At 38.4% G+C, this 16,863-nt stretch overlaps 1 protein-coding gene across 3 annotated transcripts in view; it reads left to right on the top strand.

Moving 5' to 3' along the window:
- GULP1 (GULP PTB domain containing engulfment adaptor 1) overlaps positions 1-16,453 on the top strand; it is a 228,236-nt gene extending 211,783 nt beyond the window's left edge. For 2 of the 3 annotated variants that reach the window (XM_042474303.1, XM_042474294.1), the window contains 4 exons: positions 5,291-5,429; positions 10,063-10,157; positions 10,728-10,738; positions 15,282-16,453. In XM_042474303.1, the coding sequence (XP_042330237.1) occupies positions 5,291-5,429; positions 10,063-10,157; positions 10,728-10,738; positions 15,282-15,303 (267 nt within the window). In that variant the 3' untranslated portion in view covers positions 15,304-16,453. The remainder of the gene's footprint in view (positions 1-5,290; positions 5,430-10,062; positions 10,158-10,727; positions 10,739-15,281) is intronic. The other variant, XM_042474286.1, reaches the window with a different exon arrangement.
- The last annotated feature ends 410 nt before the right edge of the window (positions 16,454-16,863 follow it).

The raw sequence follows: 16,863 nt of genomic DNA, 5'->3' as shown, positions 1-16,863 counted from the left end.
GGTTATGACTAGACATTCATGTCAAGGGACAACCTTTGCCTTTAAGGGAGAAGTAAAGACATTTATGTGTTGCAATGGGCTTCATCTTTTTATGTATTCTTTTAATTTTCTTTTATAAGATGATGAATTAACCCCACAACATTATTTTTTACTTTTGCCACAGAAGGCATGTGATATCATCGCCCTGACATATATGCTTGTAGATAAATATAGTTTAAAAGATCAGATACTCTGGTTTCTCTTCAGATCGTAAAAGATCAGACCCAAATTGCATTTACTTAGAATTATACATCTTGGAAACATATTTATTACATAGTTGTGGTGTGTGGATTAGTTGAAGATTATTACAGATAAAGAGTAGGTGTGGTAGAAACATAGGCCTTATGCACAATCCATATTATATATACCGTATTTTCTGGCGTATAACACGACTGGGCGTATAAGACGACCCCCAACTTTTTCAGTAAAAATATAGAATTTGGGATATACTTGCCATATAAGACTACCCCTCTTCCTGTGAAGCTGGGGGCTGGCCTTGCACATGTGCGCAGGCTTCAAAGAGCCTCCGGAGGCCTGTGAAGCCAGCAGCCAGGCGTGCTCAGACTTCAAGGGGCCTCTGTAGGCCTATGAAGCCGGAGGCCAGCCATGCGTACGCACACAGACTTCAAGGGCCCTCCGGAGTCCTGTGAAGCTGGCAGCCAGTCGTGCATGCTTGCACCGGGGCCATTAGAGGCCTGGAAGGCGGTAGGAGGCCGGCAGCAGCATGGAACAGGCCAGGTGAGTGTGCCGGGCCACGGGGACCTCTTGTTGCTGGGCTCAACCTGGTGTATAAGATGACCCCAACTTTTGACCCAATTTTAGAGGGTCAAAAAGTCGTCTTATAAGCCGGAAAATACGGTACACAAGCATTTTCACTTATCAAATTTACAGATGACACCAAACTAGAAGGAGTAGCTAATACCCCAGGGGACAGGATCAAAATTCAAAATGACCTTAAGAAATTAGAAAGCTTGGCCAAGGCTTACAAAATGAATTTCAACACAGAGAAATGTAAGGTACTGCACTTAGGGTGGAAAAATGAAATGCACAGATACAGAATCGGGGACGCCTGGCTGAACGAGACTACATATGAAAGGGATCTGGGAGTCCAAGTAGACCACAAATTGAACATGAGTCAACAGTGCAATGCAGTATCTAAAGAGGCCAATGCAATTTTAGGCTGCATCAATAGAAGTATAGTGTCTAGATCAAGGGAAGTAATAGTGCCACTCTATTCTGCTTTGGTCAGGCCCCTCGGTGTGTAGTGGAGTCTCCTTCCTTGGAGGTCTTTAAGCAGAGGCTTTATGGCCATCTGTCAGGGATGCTTTGATTGAGATTTCCTGCATCGCAGGGGGTTGGACTGGATGGCCCTTGTGGTCTCTTCCAACTCTATGATTCACAGTCCAGGAAAAGCTGCATGTATTTACCAGAACTGTTCTTAATGAATTCCCAGTGAATCCCAGAGACCAAAAATTTAAAAGGAGCTGGTCAGCTTTCAGAGAGCAGTTCTTCTGAGAGGTGTGAAATGCATAGAAAAATTAATCTATTAGTAGTTATCTATATCCAGGTTGGCCATTTTATATTACCATACCATTCATATAGGTGAGAATGCAGACATCTCATACATGGAAAAAATCCTACAAATGTAGACTGTATTGCTAGCTTGCACAGACCTTCACCCTACAGGTCGAATCTTCCTTATCTGGAATTCCTAACCTGGAATGCTGTGTTCATTTCTGGGTACCACAATTCAAAGATTTACTGAGAAATTAGAGTATGTCCAAAGGAGGGAAACCAAAATGGTTATAGGTTTGGAAACCATGCCCTATGAAGAGAGACTTAGGAAGCTGGGGATGTTTAGCCTGGGAAAGAGAAGGTTAAGAGGGGATAAGATAGCCCTGCTTAAATATTTGAAGGGGTCTCATATTGAAGCTGGAACAAGCTTGTTTTCTGCTGCTTCAGATAATAGGACCCAGAACAGTGGATTCAAACTGCAGGAAAAGAGATTCCACCTAAACATTAGGAGAAACTTCCTGATAGCAAGAGGTGTTCAACAGTGGAACACACTCCCTCAGAGAGTGGAGGAGTCTCCTCCTTTGGAGGTTTGTAAACAGAGGCTGATGGCCTTCTGTAGGGGGTGCTTTATTTATTTATGGTATTTATACCCTGCCCTTCAGCCCTTAAAGGCTATTAGAGCGGCTTACAATTATTATTTTTAATTAGACAGTTCCCTGCCCTCAGGCTTACAATCTAAAAGACATGACACAAAAGGAGAAAGGAATGGTGCCAGGAAAGGTGATGAGGTCCAGTGGTTCTTTTCTCCCTCGGAGGCCTGGACCAAGGCAGATGGACTGGAGGGAGGGCTCTTCTTCTTCAGGCTAGACCTGGTGGAGCTGGGCCTGCCTGTTCACTCCCTCACAGGCCGAAGGATGATAGTTATCATGGAGGGAGGACTTTGATTGTGTGTTCCTGCATGGCAGAAAGTGGCTGGACTAGATGACTCTTGTGGTCTCCTCCAGCTCTAGGATTCTGTGAAAATGCTTGAAAACCCGCAACTTTTTTTCATGGGTGGCTCAGATAGTGATTGGGTTTCCGATGGTAAAATGTATACAAACTTAGTTTCATGCACAGAATTAATAAAATTGTTGCATAAAATTACCTTCAGAGTATGCGTATAAGGTGTATATGAAACATAAATATTTTGTTGAGAACTGGGTTATATTTCCAAGATATCTCATGGTATACGTTTATGCAAATACAGGTTTTCCAAAATCCCCCCCTCAAAAAATCTGAAATCCAAAACACTTTTGGTTAGATTTCAGATAAGGGAGGCTTAACCTGTACTGTATAATGCTTTACATGTGGTGCTTGAAAATAATACTTGTAGTCTATTCTGTACAAGGCAGAATAGGACTGAATGGTGTTTAAATGCCAGCTATGTTCCTATCTCCCAAGCCATTTAGAAAAAAAATTTGTCAGGTTAGCTAGGGTTTATGTGGACAGTTCTAACTAGGATCCCTATTGCAATTTAACCTTTGGAGAGTTCCCATTCAAAGACATGAAGTTAATAAGCACATGTAATATAAGGAGGACTAGCTCTGATGCAGGAGAGGATAGCCAGGCTCATATCCTCCTTCCTTATAAGACACTGAAAAATGTACCTTGCAATCAGATCAGATAATGGTTCTTCTGCAGAAAGACTTTTCATAGAACAATTAAAACTAACCTACAAAGTCTGAAGGAGCCCCTTGCTGGGTGCGCAGCAGTAGCTAATCCGTCTAAAGTCTCCAAGCAAAGATTGAAGCACAAGGGATCCCAAACTCATTGCTCTGCTGGTCTTAAGGTCACTGAACAGCTTCAGGAGTAAGAGGTATTGTAGGTATATGAGCTGTCACTGGTCACATATTAGCTATATAAGCTGTTGCATCAGTGCTAACACAAGTACTTTCTGGTAGACTGTAGCACCTACATTGTAGGTTTCACAGCAGATCACCCTCCCGGTGAGGTGTTGTCTGAGAGCTACAGCTAATAGATATTTCTGAAGATCTTGTAAGCAACAGATCTTGTAACCAGCAGTAACCAACCATTATTACTTATGGCACAAAGTTGACCTGGAAGAATGTGGATGCTTTCTCCCTAATGATATCTACAATACTAACTCCTGCTTCCTCATGCCTTTTTCAATGTGCTGGCATTCCGCTTCTTCCAGAAAACCTGGCTGCTTGCTTGTGACCCAATAAGAAAAGAGTCTGTAATTCTTACAAAGACACAGTATATGGAAATCCTCCCCCCCCTTGGAGGAAGTGTGTGTGTTGTATACTGTAACAAAAAATTCATGGCATATCTTATATTTATAAAAAAAAATCTTTGTGTTAAGAACTGTTCTGCAAAGTATTGTTAGTGTGGTAGATTAAGATAAATTGAATTGCAATTGTTAGGTGGCAAAGTATAAAAAATGAATTCAAAGGAGTGCTGTTTGTGAAGATCTCCAATCTAGCAGAAGGGAGAAAGTGTTTTTCAGCCTCATCCCACCCTGCCTCCATATGCTGTAGAGGACCTGCTGCACTGGGAAGTGACATGGTTGTGTGACTTTGAGTTTGGATGGGTGATGAAAATCACTTTCACCTTCTTCCACTAGCAGAGCCTTTGCCTAGATCAGTGATCTGTAAATGGAAGAGCCCTGGCAGTGTACAGAAAGGTCCCACTGGAAACAGCCCAGATTTTTGTAATATATAAATGTGATTAATACATGAGAGACGAAAAGAGAAATACTGGGTTTATCAAACACTCAGTCAACAAAACAAGGCAATAACCATCCCTAAAGACTAAAACGTCTCATGTGCAGATACAGCACAATGTATCTGTTTCATCCATTATTCTGTGTCAATAAGCATAGGTCCAGTGAGTCCTGTCCCATTTTAACACTGGTATGATTGACTTGAAGATAGTTATGAAAACAGTTCAGATTTGGGAGCATTTTTCCTTGCAAATCAAATAAAGTAAATAAAGTTATTTCATAGCTGCCTGTGAGGTGTATGTTTTCTTACTGAAATTCTGTTCTTCATATTACTGTCCTTATTTGTATAATTTAACTGAATATTTGGCTTTAGGTCAGTGTTCTTATTTTGATAGTAAAGGGAATGAGGAAATGACAATTAAATGTGATTTTAACCAGAGAGAGTAGTGTTACAGCAAATAATATTATGCTGAAGTGAAACAGACTTCTACTTAATTATGACATTTTTGCATAACAACAACAATAATCAGTTCATATTCACACAAAATGTGTTCTAATCATGTTGAACAACTGCTCTGTCATAATTCTGATCCCATTGTTTTATAAAATTGAGTTGCTGAAGTGAAACTGGTCTATTTTTTTTTTAAAAAAAATTTCAAGCAGTAGTTCTGTACAGTCTCACTTACTGCCCTGGTAAATGGCCATTATTTTCTCCATTCAAAAGTTGCTCACATTTTCCCCAATTTTTGTATCTCTGAAAGTTATTTAATTTTAGATACAACAGAAATGCTGTAAATGTGAAATGATTAAAATATTGGTTGGATGTGCAAAAGCTTTAGCATGTCTCATAAATCTTGGGCTGCAAATGCTATTTCCTCGGTATCGGCAATTTGTTTTCGCATGTCATTCTGTTTGATAATGTAGCCTTTTATCTTCTGCATGCAAAAAAAGTTCAATATTGTGATTTCCCCCCCATGTGACATACTACCCTAATGTTTATTGTCCTTATTGTAGGCAGGCAGTGTGACACCTAAATCACCTTCCACTGACATCTTTGATATGGTTCCCTTTTCTCCCATATCCCCTCAGTCATCAACACCTACTCGCAATGGCACACAGCCTCCACCAGTGCCGAGTAGATCTGCAGAGATCAGTAAGTTTTGTAATGAGTGACCTAACAATTTGCTTATATTGGTGTGTTTCTTCATGCGACAAGAAGGGTTTGTTTGCATCAAAGCAAAATATAGTCTAAAGAAAACTCACTCATGTACTAATTGTGTGGGGTGCAGGTTGCTTTTGTTTAGTGGGTGGTTGCACCATCTGATTCTTCAATGTATGTACAGTTGAAGTAATAGCATTATCATTCAATAAAGAAATTAACATACTGGTCACAATCTGATCCAATTTTGATTGGAATTGTAATCTGACCCTACTAATTACCACCTATATTTCCAAACAAACCAAAAACCATTGCTTATTTATTGTATGTTTACCTTTGCTTTTCACTTGTTGATCAGCTAAATATGTACCACAGGATGTGACACTAAAAGTTTGGAATTTCAGTTTTATAGTTTCACTTGCTACAATGGTAATATTAGGATGTCTTAATGCACACCTTGTCAAACAACAACAGTCTGGTCCCTTCTTAAGTTCAGCAGAAAACTTTGAGCTTCTTTAAATATCATGCCATCTCAGCTGTGAATCATCTGCTACTGGTTTCTTATTTGCTCCAATGCTTGTGACGGAGAGTGCAGCTGTCCAATATTCTAGTATTGGAAGAAGCACAGTGTTACAGAACTGTTCAAGAACATTCTACACAGCTATGCAGAACTACTCAAATTGTACATTCTGAAGAACCTGAGAGGAAACATCAGTAAAATGTTGTTTTTTTCCAATATAAAGTCGACCCTCTGTTTTCAGAGGGGATCTGTTCTGTACCACACACACCCCATGAAAATGGAGTTTCACATATATTCAAGCCTCATGTGGAAGCACACGGGAGCGCACCTCGGGCACACACCCCATTATTTTCCCCTCCGTTTATCCTTACACATAAGCAAGGGACATAGTTTCCAAAACCACGAGAACGGAGGGAGGACTGTACTTTGAGCTGTGTGCTAAAGTGAAATGGCTGTGATTACTACTTCACAGACAAAAGCTACCAAATAATTTGTGCACTTCTTGTGTTATCCATAATTAATCTTAAATCTTATAAGATGTTACCAAATATTTACCAGTTTGAAATTAATTGTTTTGGCAAGGGGCACATTTACCCTACAATGTTTGCTTGGCTTGTTTCCTGCTCCTTGTTTTATGACATAATTTCACTGGTGGTAGCTACCTTTTTCTTGACAGACAACTCACATGAGTGATCCCTCTTGATGGAGTATCACAAAAGGAAGGCATAAAAAAAACTTTGCTTGATATGTTGTCATCAGCATATATCAGTAAATAAGTCAGTCAGTTTAGCTACATCACAATAGTGCTGAGTGGAATTTCAAGTGATGTTCATGTAAGTCAGAGTTCAGCAGCCTGAGGCCCATGTGCTGCATGTACTTTCCAAGACTGCTCTTGCAGCATCCACAGTGTAGCCCCACTACTGCCTAAATTGGTGTCATTCCCACCACCAAGGCAGCAGATACAGGCTTCCAAATGTGGTAGCACTGCCACCAGAAGCATGCCATAAATACTAAGAAGATCTTTTTCTGTTGCTCCCCTCCAGTCAAAATAGATAGTCTTTATGTAGAAGTTGGACTAGATCAGTGATTCCCAAATTTTGTTCCTCCAGAACCCAGACTTCCTGATTGGTGGCCTTGCAATTTCCAGAATTCGTAATTGTTGGCCAAGGTGGCTGGGGTTTCTAGAAGTTGAAGACCAAAACACCTGGAGGAACAAAGTTTGGGAATCACTAGACTAGATTATCTGATTTCATTCCAATTTGTGTGGAAACGAATTTCATGAGGAAAATCTTTAAGCATCTGGTCACCTCCCCAGACGATAGCCAGAGAGATGTATTTTCCTGAGCGGAATATGAAGTGCTTAACACAAGTCTGCTTCTATTTCATAAGGTATGGAACATTGATGCCTTGCTTAAAAGCCAAAGATCATTTCTTGCCTTAAGCAGGTGACCTTCAACCTTTGTGAGGGAAGTGTCAAAAGGAGAGGGACAGTCAGTTCCTGTTCTGAAGAAATCATGGAAATCTCCAGCACTTTTGAAAACTCTGAAGAAAAGCAGGAGAGTTCCAGTGACTCATGGCAAGGAAATAGACACACAATTATTTCAGGAATTCACAACCTTGATGTTCAGATGTAATTTTTGATATGTACTTAGTCCAAATGCTTTAAGACTGGACATTTTCAAAGATCAAAGTGTTTCAGAAGAAAGAACAAGTCCAGCCATGAATAAAATCTCATGCTTCTTCCATTACAAATTGGCTGATCCTCTCTTCTCTGAAAGTCTTGTTTCCTTAACATTATGCTCTCAGGTTCTTATGACAATAGCTTACTTTTAGGCCTCCCAATAGGACATATTGAGTTCTATAACTCAGGTCTTCTTCAAGGAGATACACTTGTCTACATAAGAAGTTGCTCCTTTCTTTAAGGAAAGCTTGGTAATATACAAGTCCTACTTGCTCCATACAATCAATCTTCAGGTCTAGGCTTTGAACTAAGTACTGGGAGGAAATATTGGAGGAAGAAAAAAAAACTGTTTAGCAACTTACATTTTAAAGCTACTAACTATATTTCAAAAATAAATTGAAAACATTAAAAGTACAGTGTGCCCTCATTATCTGGGGGCTTTCTACCCACAGATTGAAGCATCTGCAGATGGCAAGCCCCCATTGCCCCCAATAGCAGCTCGTGCACAGCTGCACCATTGTCTCCAATGGTGGTGTGTGCATGCAGCTGTGCCGCCATTAGGGACTATAGAACGTCAGGTAACCCCCATTGTTTGGGGACAACAGAAGCTTACCTGAAGTCCCACTGTCCCTAAAGGTGGTGCGGCTGCATACATGTACCTCCATTGGGGCCAACATGGGCTACCCCAATGGTGGCACAGCTGCATGCATGTACCGCCATTGGGGACTTTGGGTCTTGCTGTTTTTGGTATCCATGAGGGGTTTCAGAATGGATTCCCCATGGATACCAAGGTCCCACTGTAACTGAACGTTCCAAGCTAAGAGCAGTAATGATGCAGAATTCCTTCATGAAGTTGTAAAATCAGAAATGAAATGGATGATTAAATAAAACCAAAGGACTAAGAAAGATGTGGTGAATGTGTAATATACAGCCATTGTGGAGCTAACCAGACTGTTTATAACATCTCCAGGGGACCCCTAGTATCTAGGCTAAAATGGCAAAATAAATATATGGTTTGTTTGTTTTGCTAAAAATGGTTTCACATGACCTTAAGGGCAGTAGAAGAAGCAATTTTGGGTGGTCACATTACCCCCTGGGATCAGTAGGGACTATATTCTCTCCCTAAGGCTGTTTGAATCCTAAAGGGGGAAATAAAACCTTTTTTCAACTAGGAAATAAACCTGAAGATGATTGCTAGTTTGCCTTCGAGCTGAAAAATAGCCTGTCCGAAGCCCAGAATAGGTTCCAAAATTATAACCATTTAAAAATGGTTCATGAAGCAGATGTGTGTTTCCTTGATATTGAAAACTTTGTTAAATTTCTGGGGGGAAAATCTGAAATTTAAGTCATAAACGCTTGAAACTGAAAACATACCCCTAAGCATCATATATTACGGAAGTGTTTGAAGGAATATCTAGTCACTCTCTCCTATCAGAAAATAGAAATGATTTCTTCATGAAATTCATTTCAAGGATAAACAACAGGTACAAATGAATACACAAAGTTGATAGAAAGTCTGAAATAAAGGGGAGGATATATATTTGAATTTATTACTGCGATATTATGGTATTGTACCATTGTAAAACTAGTTTGTAAGACAATATAATTTAAACCAAAACATCCAGGACATAATACACTTACATTGACAAGTTATAGTGGGAAGGGGGGGAAGGGAAGAGGTGGTTCCAAGCTTTCCACTTTCTGTCTTTTTTAACTTGCCCTACATAAATACAAAAATCATGTGATTGATTCTATGTGAATCTGTTCTGATGAAGTGTCATCCCACCTCCTTTTTTCTGCACTTGTTGATCATCTCTGACAGCTGGGATTACAGGTGCTGTGTCATAAATAAAAATGAAAGGCAAAGTCTTTTTTAAAAAGGAACATTGCCAAAAAATGTTGCAAAACCATTACCAAAACCACTAACCTGGTAAGTTAAGGATCACTTTCTAGAATAATTTACTAATTCTGCCTGTCTATACTTATTGGCTACTCATTCATACTTGAGTCTCTGACTGGCCTTCAATGGCATAACATATTTTTTATTTTATTTATTTATTTTATTTATACCCTGCCTTCCTCCCAGCATGGGATTTGAGGTGGCTTACAGCCATTTACAATCATACTCCATGAAGACATGGTCTAGAATTTCTAGAGATGCCCTGTGATCAACCCAAGAAGCATTATTTTAGGTGAAAGAAGACAAAATCAGTATCATTTCATGAGTTCTTCAGAGGAGTTAATAGGCAGTGGTCTAGATTAGCTTGCTGAACCGAAATGTCCCAATTTGACCTTCTAGAAGGCAGCATAACTATGGCTGCAAATGTTATTTGGGGCTTCAGGGTTGATATTTTACCAGCTGTCTTTAAATCTGAGTTTCTATATTATGTGCTGACTCCTTGTTTTTTGTTTTTAATTCTTTCTAGAGAGAGACCTTTTTGGAGCAGAACCTTTTGACCCTTTTAGCTGCGGAGCAGGAGATTTCCCTCCAGACATTCAGTCCAAACTAGATGAGATGCAGGTGATCAAATATTTACTATTCCACACAAAAACGTTTTCAGTGCCATGTAAACAATGGGCTCTTAAGAGGGAAAATAGATCATGTGGCGGGCAGTGTGTTCATAGCCTATTAGATGTTCAGTGTTACATCAACAACAAGGAGAATGGTTAGCTCAGTTATTAACAGAGAGTTTATCTTCATCTGTAGAATAAGTTATCTCCATGGACCTTCTTCACTTGTTCTGGTCCTAAAACACTACTGCTGTTCAACTACTTATCAATAATACATTTTGAGCCCTACAAGACCTTTTGTCCATATTTTTAATTGCCGCTGTGAAACATAGCCTGTCTATTGTCATTTTATTATCTCCTTGGAGCTTTGGACATTCCTCACCCACCCCTTTCAGACCAATAATACAAAGGATATCATAAAAAGAATATTGAGTGTTATCTTTATATCTTCTGACTTTAATATGCAATTTAATTATTTAGTAAATGTATAACTAAATTTGTAGAAATATTACTGATGCTAACCAGTCTACTGAAAGGTTTTATATTTCTTCTGTCTCCTTGTGCATTCATGGGCGTGCAGCGTCAACGATGGTTGGTATATAATTTTTTACTAGCTTCAGCCTGTCTCTTATGAAGTTTGTGTGATGTGTTGTTGATGTTGCTAATGTTTGAGCTGTTGTCCAAGATCTAAGCTTGAGTCCCAACAATAGCCATTAATAACCATTGGCCTTTTCTTTTTCCTTTCCTTTTCTTTTTTATGACATTACACTTGGATAATTTATTTCTGTGTCATATTGACAGCACAAACTGTTTCTGAAGCAGTCCTCACTAACCAAGAAATACTTATTTTGAAAGTTACCATGCCAGAAACATTTGGTTCAATTATATTTATTTAGGATGTGTTTTTATACTCTAAAATGCAGCATCTCAGCCTCAGGTCCATGAGGTAACTCAAAATGAGAATATGACAATACACTTAAACATACCTACTTGCTCAGTAACTCCCTCTTTGCAGTTCAGCAACAAAGGAATATCATACAAACCACTGTATGTATATTTATTTATTTATTTATTTATTTCCTGCTCTTTTCCCAGGACTGGGACTCAGAGTGGCTTCACAGCATTAAAAAAAACAATACTATTAACAACATTTTAAAAAACTTACATTAAAAAGAATTTTTAAACTGGTCCAACATCACTGCCTGTCCTTATAGCAATTCCTTAAATTCTATATATATCCTAGTTGGGTTCTCTAAACCCTGGTACACCTGGATTATTTCTGCAGTATAAATGCAGCCAAGGAGAGATGAGGAAGTCATGAGGAGAATATTCAAAAGGGAAACTTCGGGATCATTGATAGGGATCTACGTTATTCATAAAATGGATTACCTGTGAGTCAGAGGAAGAGTACAAGAGTAAATGTATAGGGCAGAAATATTAAATATCTTGTAGTCCCGTAAAATGTCACATACATTCTGTCTCTGAAATATGCCTAAGGCATAAGTGATTGTTTTACAAATCTCTATGTCATATTCCAGTAGGGATTTCTTCCTATCATCCAAATATATCAATAGATAATATGGAACAGGCCCTCTACTGGGACATTATTTATAAAGTTAAAACAGAGACAGCCCATCCCACAGTTCTGAAACTTTTAGGGCAGTTAACAGAACAGATTACAAACAATCAACATATGAACATATAAAGACAACATAAAACAGCGTGAGCAAACACATAGAGCTGAAAGACAGTTGCAATGTAATACTAGAAAATGTGAGATTTGGCAGCAGATAAGCTTCCTGCTGGGACATTTTGCTGTTTGGCCCCTGCCTAACGTAAGAACAAGGGAAACATTCAGAAAAGAAGATTTTATTAAGGAGATGGCTTTGTGAGGAAGTAGATTTTTTATACACCCAAGTTCCCAGACAAATATCCCTTTAAGGCTGTAACTCTACATGCCCTTCTCTGAGAGTAAGTCCAATGGAAATGGATTACTGAATATGTATGTACAGGACTGTAGCCTTATAGGCTGAGAGGAGGTTTTTGAATTATCCATAGATGGAACGCTAGTCTGTAAACCTTTGGACTACCTGAAGTAAACAACTGAATCTCAGTTGGAAAGTCAGTGATGAATTCCACATTTTTAATTTTTCAATCATACTTCCATGAGATATGATGGAAGACACCCAAAACCCCAAGGCTTTAGCAAGAGTTACTGTTTCCCTAATTAATAAGTAGATATGAAATGAATTTGAGTAAGTTATAGGACATGGGGGGCAGACTTTCCACCACTTACAGTTTTATAAAGTTAAGGTGAAGTATGAATTAGGTCAAACTGTATTTTAAAGAAACTGCAACTTATTTAATTACAGTGTTTTTCTCTGTACTCTTGTTTAGGTGCCACGTTTTGGGGTCTAATCTTTTCAGGTTTGCCAGATAGCCTCATTAGAAGGTTAGACTTCATAGGATTTGTAAGATTCACTCTGTAGTTAGAGGACAAGATATAAAAATATGTAATTCATATGATATGTTATTGTTAAAGATAACTATTCATATAAAAAAAATTAAGGGATATATCACATATTGTATCTCCATAATTTTAAAGAGATCGTGTTTGGAAAGAAAGTTGACTCCTCTATGTTTATTAGGTTAGATATTGTAACAGAAATGGACAAGGTGATGGTTAATCTGTTGGGACAAACTGCAAAACAAATTGATTGTGGTATTACTTTTGAAAAAATGTAATGATTTATGCATTCAGATTATAGCCCCACAAAGCATGGTTGTTTGCGATTGATTTTTAAATTAGCATCTAAAAGATTAAAAATTGCATTGGATGCAAAAAGGGGGGGAAAGAATCAAGTAACAAAAACTGGAAAGACTGCATAGAGTATGAATAATAATATGTTTGTAATATAAACCATTGGCATGAGGACTGCTGTCCCAGTTGAGGTACCAATGAAATTGAATATTTTTAAGTCCCAAAAGACAAGAGTTTATCTTGTAGCATTGACTGAATACATCTTCAGAAATTCCATCAGCAACAGATTTGAGGATAAAAACCAGGGCTCCATTTCCCAAGAGCAATTATTAGTGACTTTACCAACATAATTTACACCTCATTACTGTTTCATTATGAATGAAAAGTCATCATGACTTTCTGTATTAGATAACACATTTTAATACAAAACACCATGTAAGGGCATTATCTGGAAGCGTGGTATGTGTAACTAAATGCATCTGATTTATATTCTGTAACAAGGGCTTAACAATGGTGGTTTGCATACAGTATAGCAACTTAGCTAAACAGTCCAGAATGTTTGGAAGTAAAGCTTGTGGCTCCCTGGACCATTTTATTCAAATTGACTCCTAGACCTACTTCACACATATTCTCAGCTTGCTACTTAAATGTTAACTGGCCATCTCAAAGTGGGGAGTAACATTTGGACACTTCTCTTCAATACTTCAATTACAAGCAGCATTCGTTAGGGTGGCCTGCAACTTGCTTTACTGAGCATTTAGCTTTAAATGGCTGTCTAGTCCAAGTCCAATTTATTGATGAAGAACTATGAAAAGAGACAGCCGTGGGGGCTTTGAGATTGGTGAACAAGTTCAGAGCTCATGTGGTCAAAGTCTGCCCCACCATGGTAAAGTATTTATCTTTAAATTATAGCAATTATTTATAAATTAGCAAAAAAAAATGCAAATTATGCTCCTGTTTAGAAAGATGCATTTCCACTTGTCTAATTTGTTTGTTTGTTTGTTTGCAAAGGGCCACCTTAGTGTTCACCCACTAGAAGCCTGATACTGTTCTAATACCACACCGATAAGCCCAGCACAAAAGGAAACTAGGTTGAGGCATTAATTTATACATATGGTTCATAAGCAAGCACATGGCTATTATCACTTCCATGGCAGTTGGGAAAGCACCTTTGAAGTGGGGAGCCTAGTGAATGCCTTTTTCTTTAACTGCTGTTGAAACTAATTTTGTTAGAAAAACGTTCCATACGTTACCTTTATTATTCCCATGAAGGCTATTATTATATTACTTAATAGTCTGTTTTCCATCCATTTGTAATTTCAGCTGGGAATTATTAAAGGTTCTGGCACTCACCATTCTAGCAAGTGTCTTAAATATTTTGGAACAGCATTTACCTATTATAGGGTCTGCCATAGGATCAGTAATACCAAGAAGAAGAAGAAGATGATGATGATGATTTCATGAAACAGTAGCAGATGTTAGAAAGGAACATTGCCAAGGCAATACTAAGAATCACAGGGTTCTTGAGCAATACCAACATTGATCATCTCCTTATTGTCTCATCTTATGTGGCATGTTCATTTTCTATTGCAAAAGAGAGGTCCCTTGAGCATTTCCTGCATCAGTTAAGAAAGAATACACAAAGATTAAGCATAGCGCTTTCTGTTTTGATGGCTGCTTTCATTTGTTCTCAGCTTCCACCTGGGTTAATTTGTTACACTAAAAATAGTTGAGGGCTATTCTGTCATTATTGTAAATATGCAGCTCCAAAAACACAGTGCTAAATGACTAACTAATCTTAATGTTAATCAGGATCTCATCTGGGCATATATGGCTGACACTACACACATGTTGTTGTTATGTGTCTCCAAATCATTTTTGACTTATACTTCATAGAATCGTAGAATTGGAAGAGACCACAGGTGCCATCCAGTCCAACCACCTGCCATGCAGGAAATCCAAATCAAAGCATCCCCTTTCTTGGAAAGTTTCTTTAGGCTGGTTTGCCATTGCCATCCCCTGAGTCTGAGAGAGTGTGATTTGCCCAAGGCTCCCCTGGTTTTTTTATACTCAAGCAGGGAATCAAACCCTAACTTCCACACTTATAGCCAATTCTCCAGCCACTACACACACAGCATAAACAAATCACTATTGTTATTAAAACTGAGCTATAAATAGAACTTTTCAAAAGTTTTAATGCAGTACCTCCATACACAAAGTTGCCCAAAGGTAATTTTTGTCCATGTTCAACTGGGAGGAGGGGGGAGTGAGGATGCAACTAACCAGGGCACACATGTTTGTAAAACTACCATAAGATCATCTTTGCAAAGTATCTTATGTTATTCCTTCTTTGTTTTTCCTTCTCTGTTCCAGGAGGGGTTCAAAATGGGACTGACTCTGGAAGGCACAGTATTTTGTCTCGATCCTCTAGACAGCAAGTGCTGATGTCAAGAATAGAAATTTGGAAATACACTATCATTTTTTTTTTAAAAAAAGTTTTAAAAATGTATTACAAATACTATAAATGTGCCAAAAATGTTTTTCAATATGTTAACTTTTGTGAGGTTTGCTTCTGTAAAACTCCAAATGGATTCCAGTATTATCTCTGTACAAATGTAAAAAAAGAGAAAAAAAAGTCTCATGTGTATATGAAACCGAAATGAAGTCACATTGCTTTTCTTTCACTTACCCATTTTGAAAGTTGTCACCTGTACTTTGTGGCAAATCACCATGTGTTTGTGGAAGTCATTTCGACCATTCATGCATACTACGTTTGCATAGGCAGGTAACATCCTTTATGACTGTGATTGGCAACAGCAACACTTTTTAAAAGTTAAAACCCCTCAGTGGGTTTAGTTCCAAAACTGCAAGTGAATAGTCATACAATATGGTCAAAAATCATGGTGATACTGAAAATAACAGTATACATGGACTGCTAATGCTTCACAATAAAGCCTTGTTACTCAACATGATTCAAGTAGAGCCTCCAAAGCACTTGTGTGGCTCTTCTTATTAGCAATGCCCGTGTGCCTCCCAGGGCTGGCTTTTCTGCATGAACAGTTTTCCTTGATTTAAGATAACTGATAATTGAGGCTGGTTTTATATATTTCCAGTTCATTAGGATTGTTGTGTGCTCTTCTTGCACTGAATGGAAACCTGTGATAGGAGTGCTTGGCATCACATGTGAGTCTTCTGTAAATGCCGACTAAAAGGAAATGCTCTCTCCTAGGTCCACCCTATAGGCTCTGCCCTACTGGGACCAACCAATGATAATAATTGATGCTAGGGTACAATCCTAATTCACAGACAGCTGTATGGGCTCTGGATGATCAACCATGCAAAAAGGAAGAGACCGTAGACACTAACAAATGGGATCCTAGCTGAACAGAGGCTCAGTCTTAAAAATATTAAAGCTGTAACTGTACTCAAATATCAGTGTACCAGTATTATATTATTTTGCTAAACATGTTCAAGATTTCTCATCAGATGTGCTACAAGTGAGCTTGTTAATTGCATTCTGAACAGTGCTTTGTGATTTTTTTTTTTTTTTTTTTTTGTGGGTTTTTCGGGCTATGTGACCCACAAAAAACCATGGATGCTGGCCATGAAAGCCTTCGACTTCACAGTGCTTTGTGATTCAGAGTTTCCTACACAATCACTATAAAAATATTATTGGCAATCACACCACACTTGCCTCTTCAAAATTGTATATTCACTTACAAGCATGTTTAGTACTGGGGCACACTACTCCACTTCTGAATACAGTTGCTTGGACATTCTCTTGACTTCAGTAAAGATTCACTTCAACTGGACATGCTTAGTGTGCTGGTGGTTGTTCAGTTGCTGTGTCGAACAGAAATTATTCAAATAGATTGCTAGGAATTATTCTCTGTATACATGCCTTTCCTAAAAAATAAGGCTTGGTGTTTGAAAGTCAGGTCTTTTAAAGGATTTC

This window comes from Sceloporus undulatus, chromosome 1 (genome assembly GCF_019175285.1).
Source record: "Sceloporus undulatus isolate JIND9_A2432 ecotype Alabama chromosome 1, SceUnd_v1.1, whole genome shotgun sequence".
Classification (NCBI taxonomy): Eukaryota; Metazoa; Chordata; class Lepidosauria; order Squamata; family Phrynosomatidae; genus Sceloporus; species Sceloporus undulatus.
Note: the sequence above shows the minus strand (reverse complement) of the source record. Positions and strands in the feature narration are given on the sequence as shown.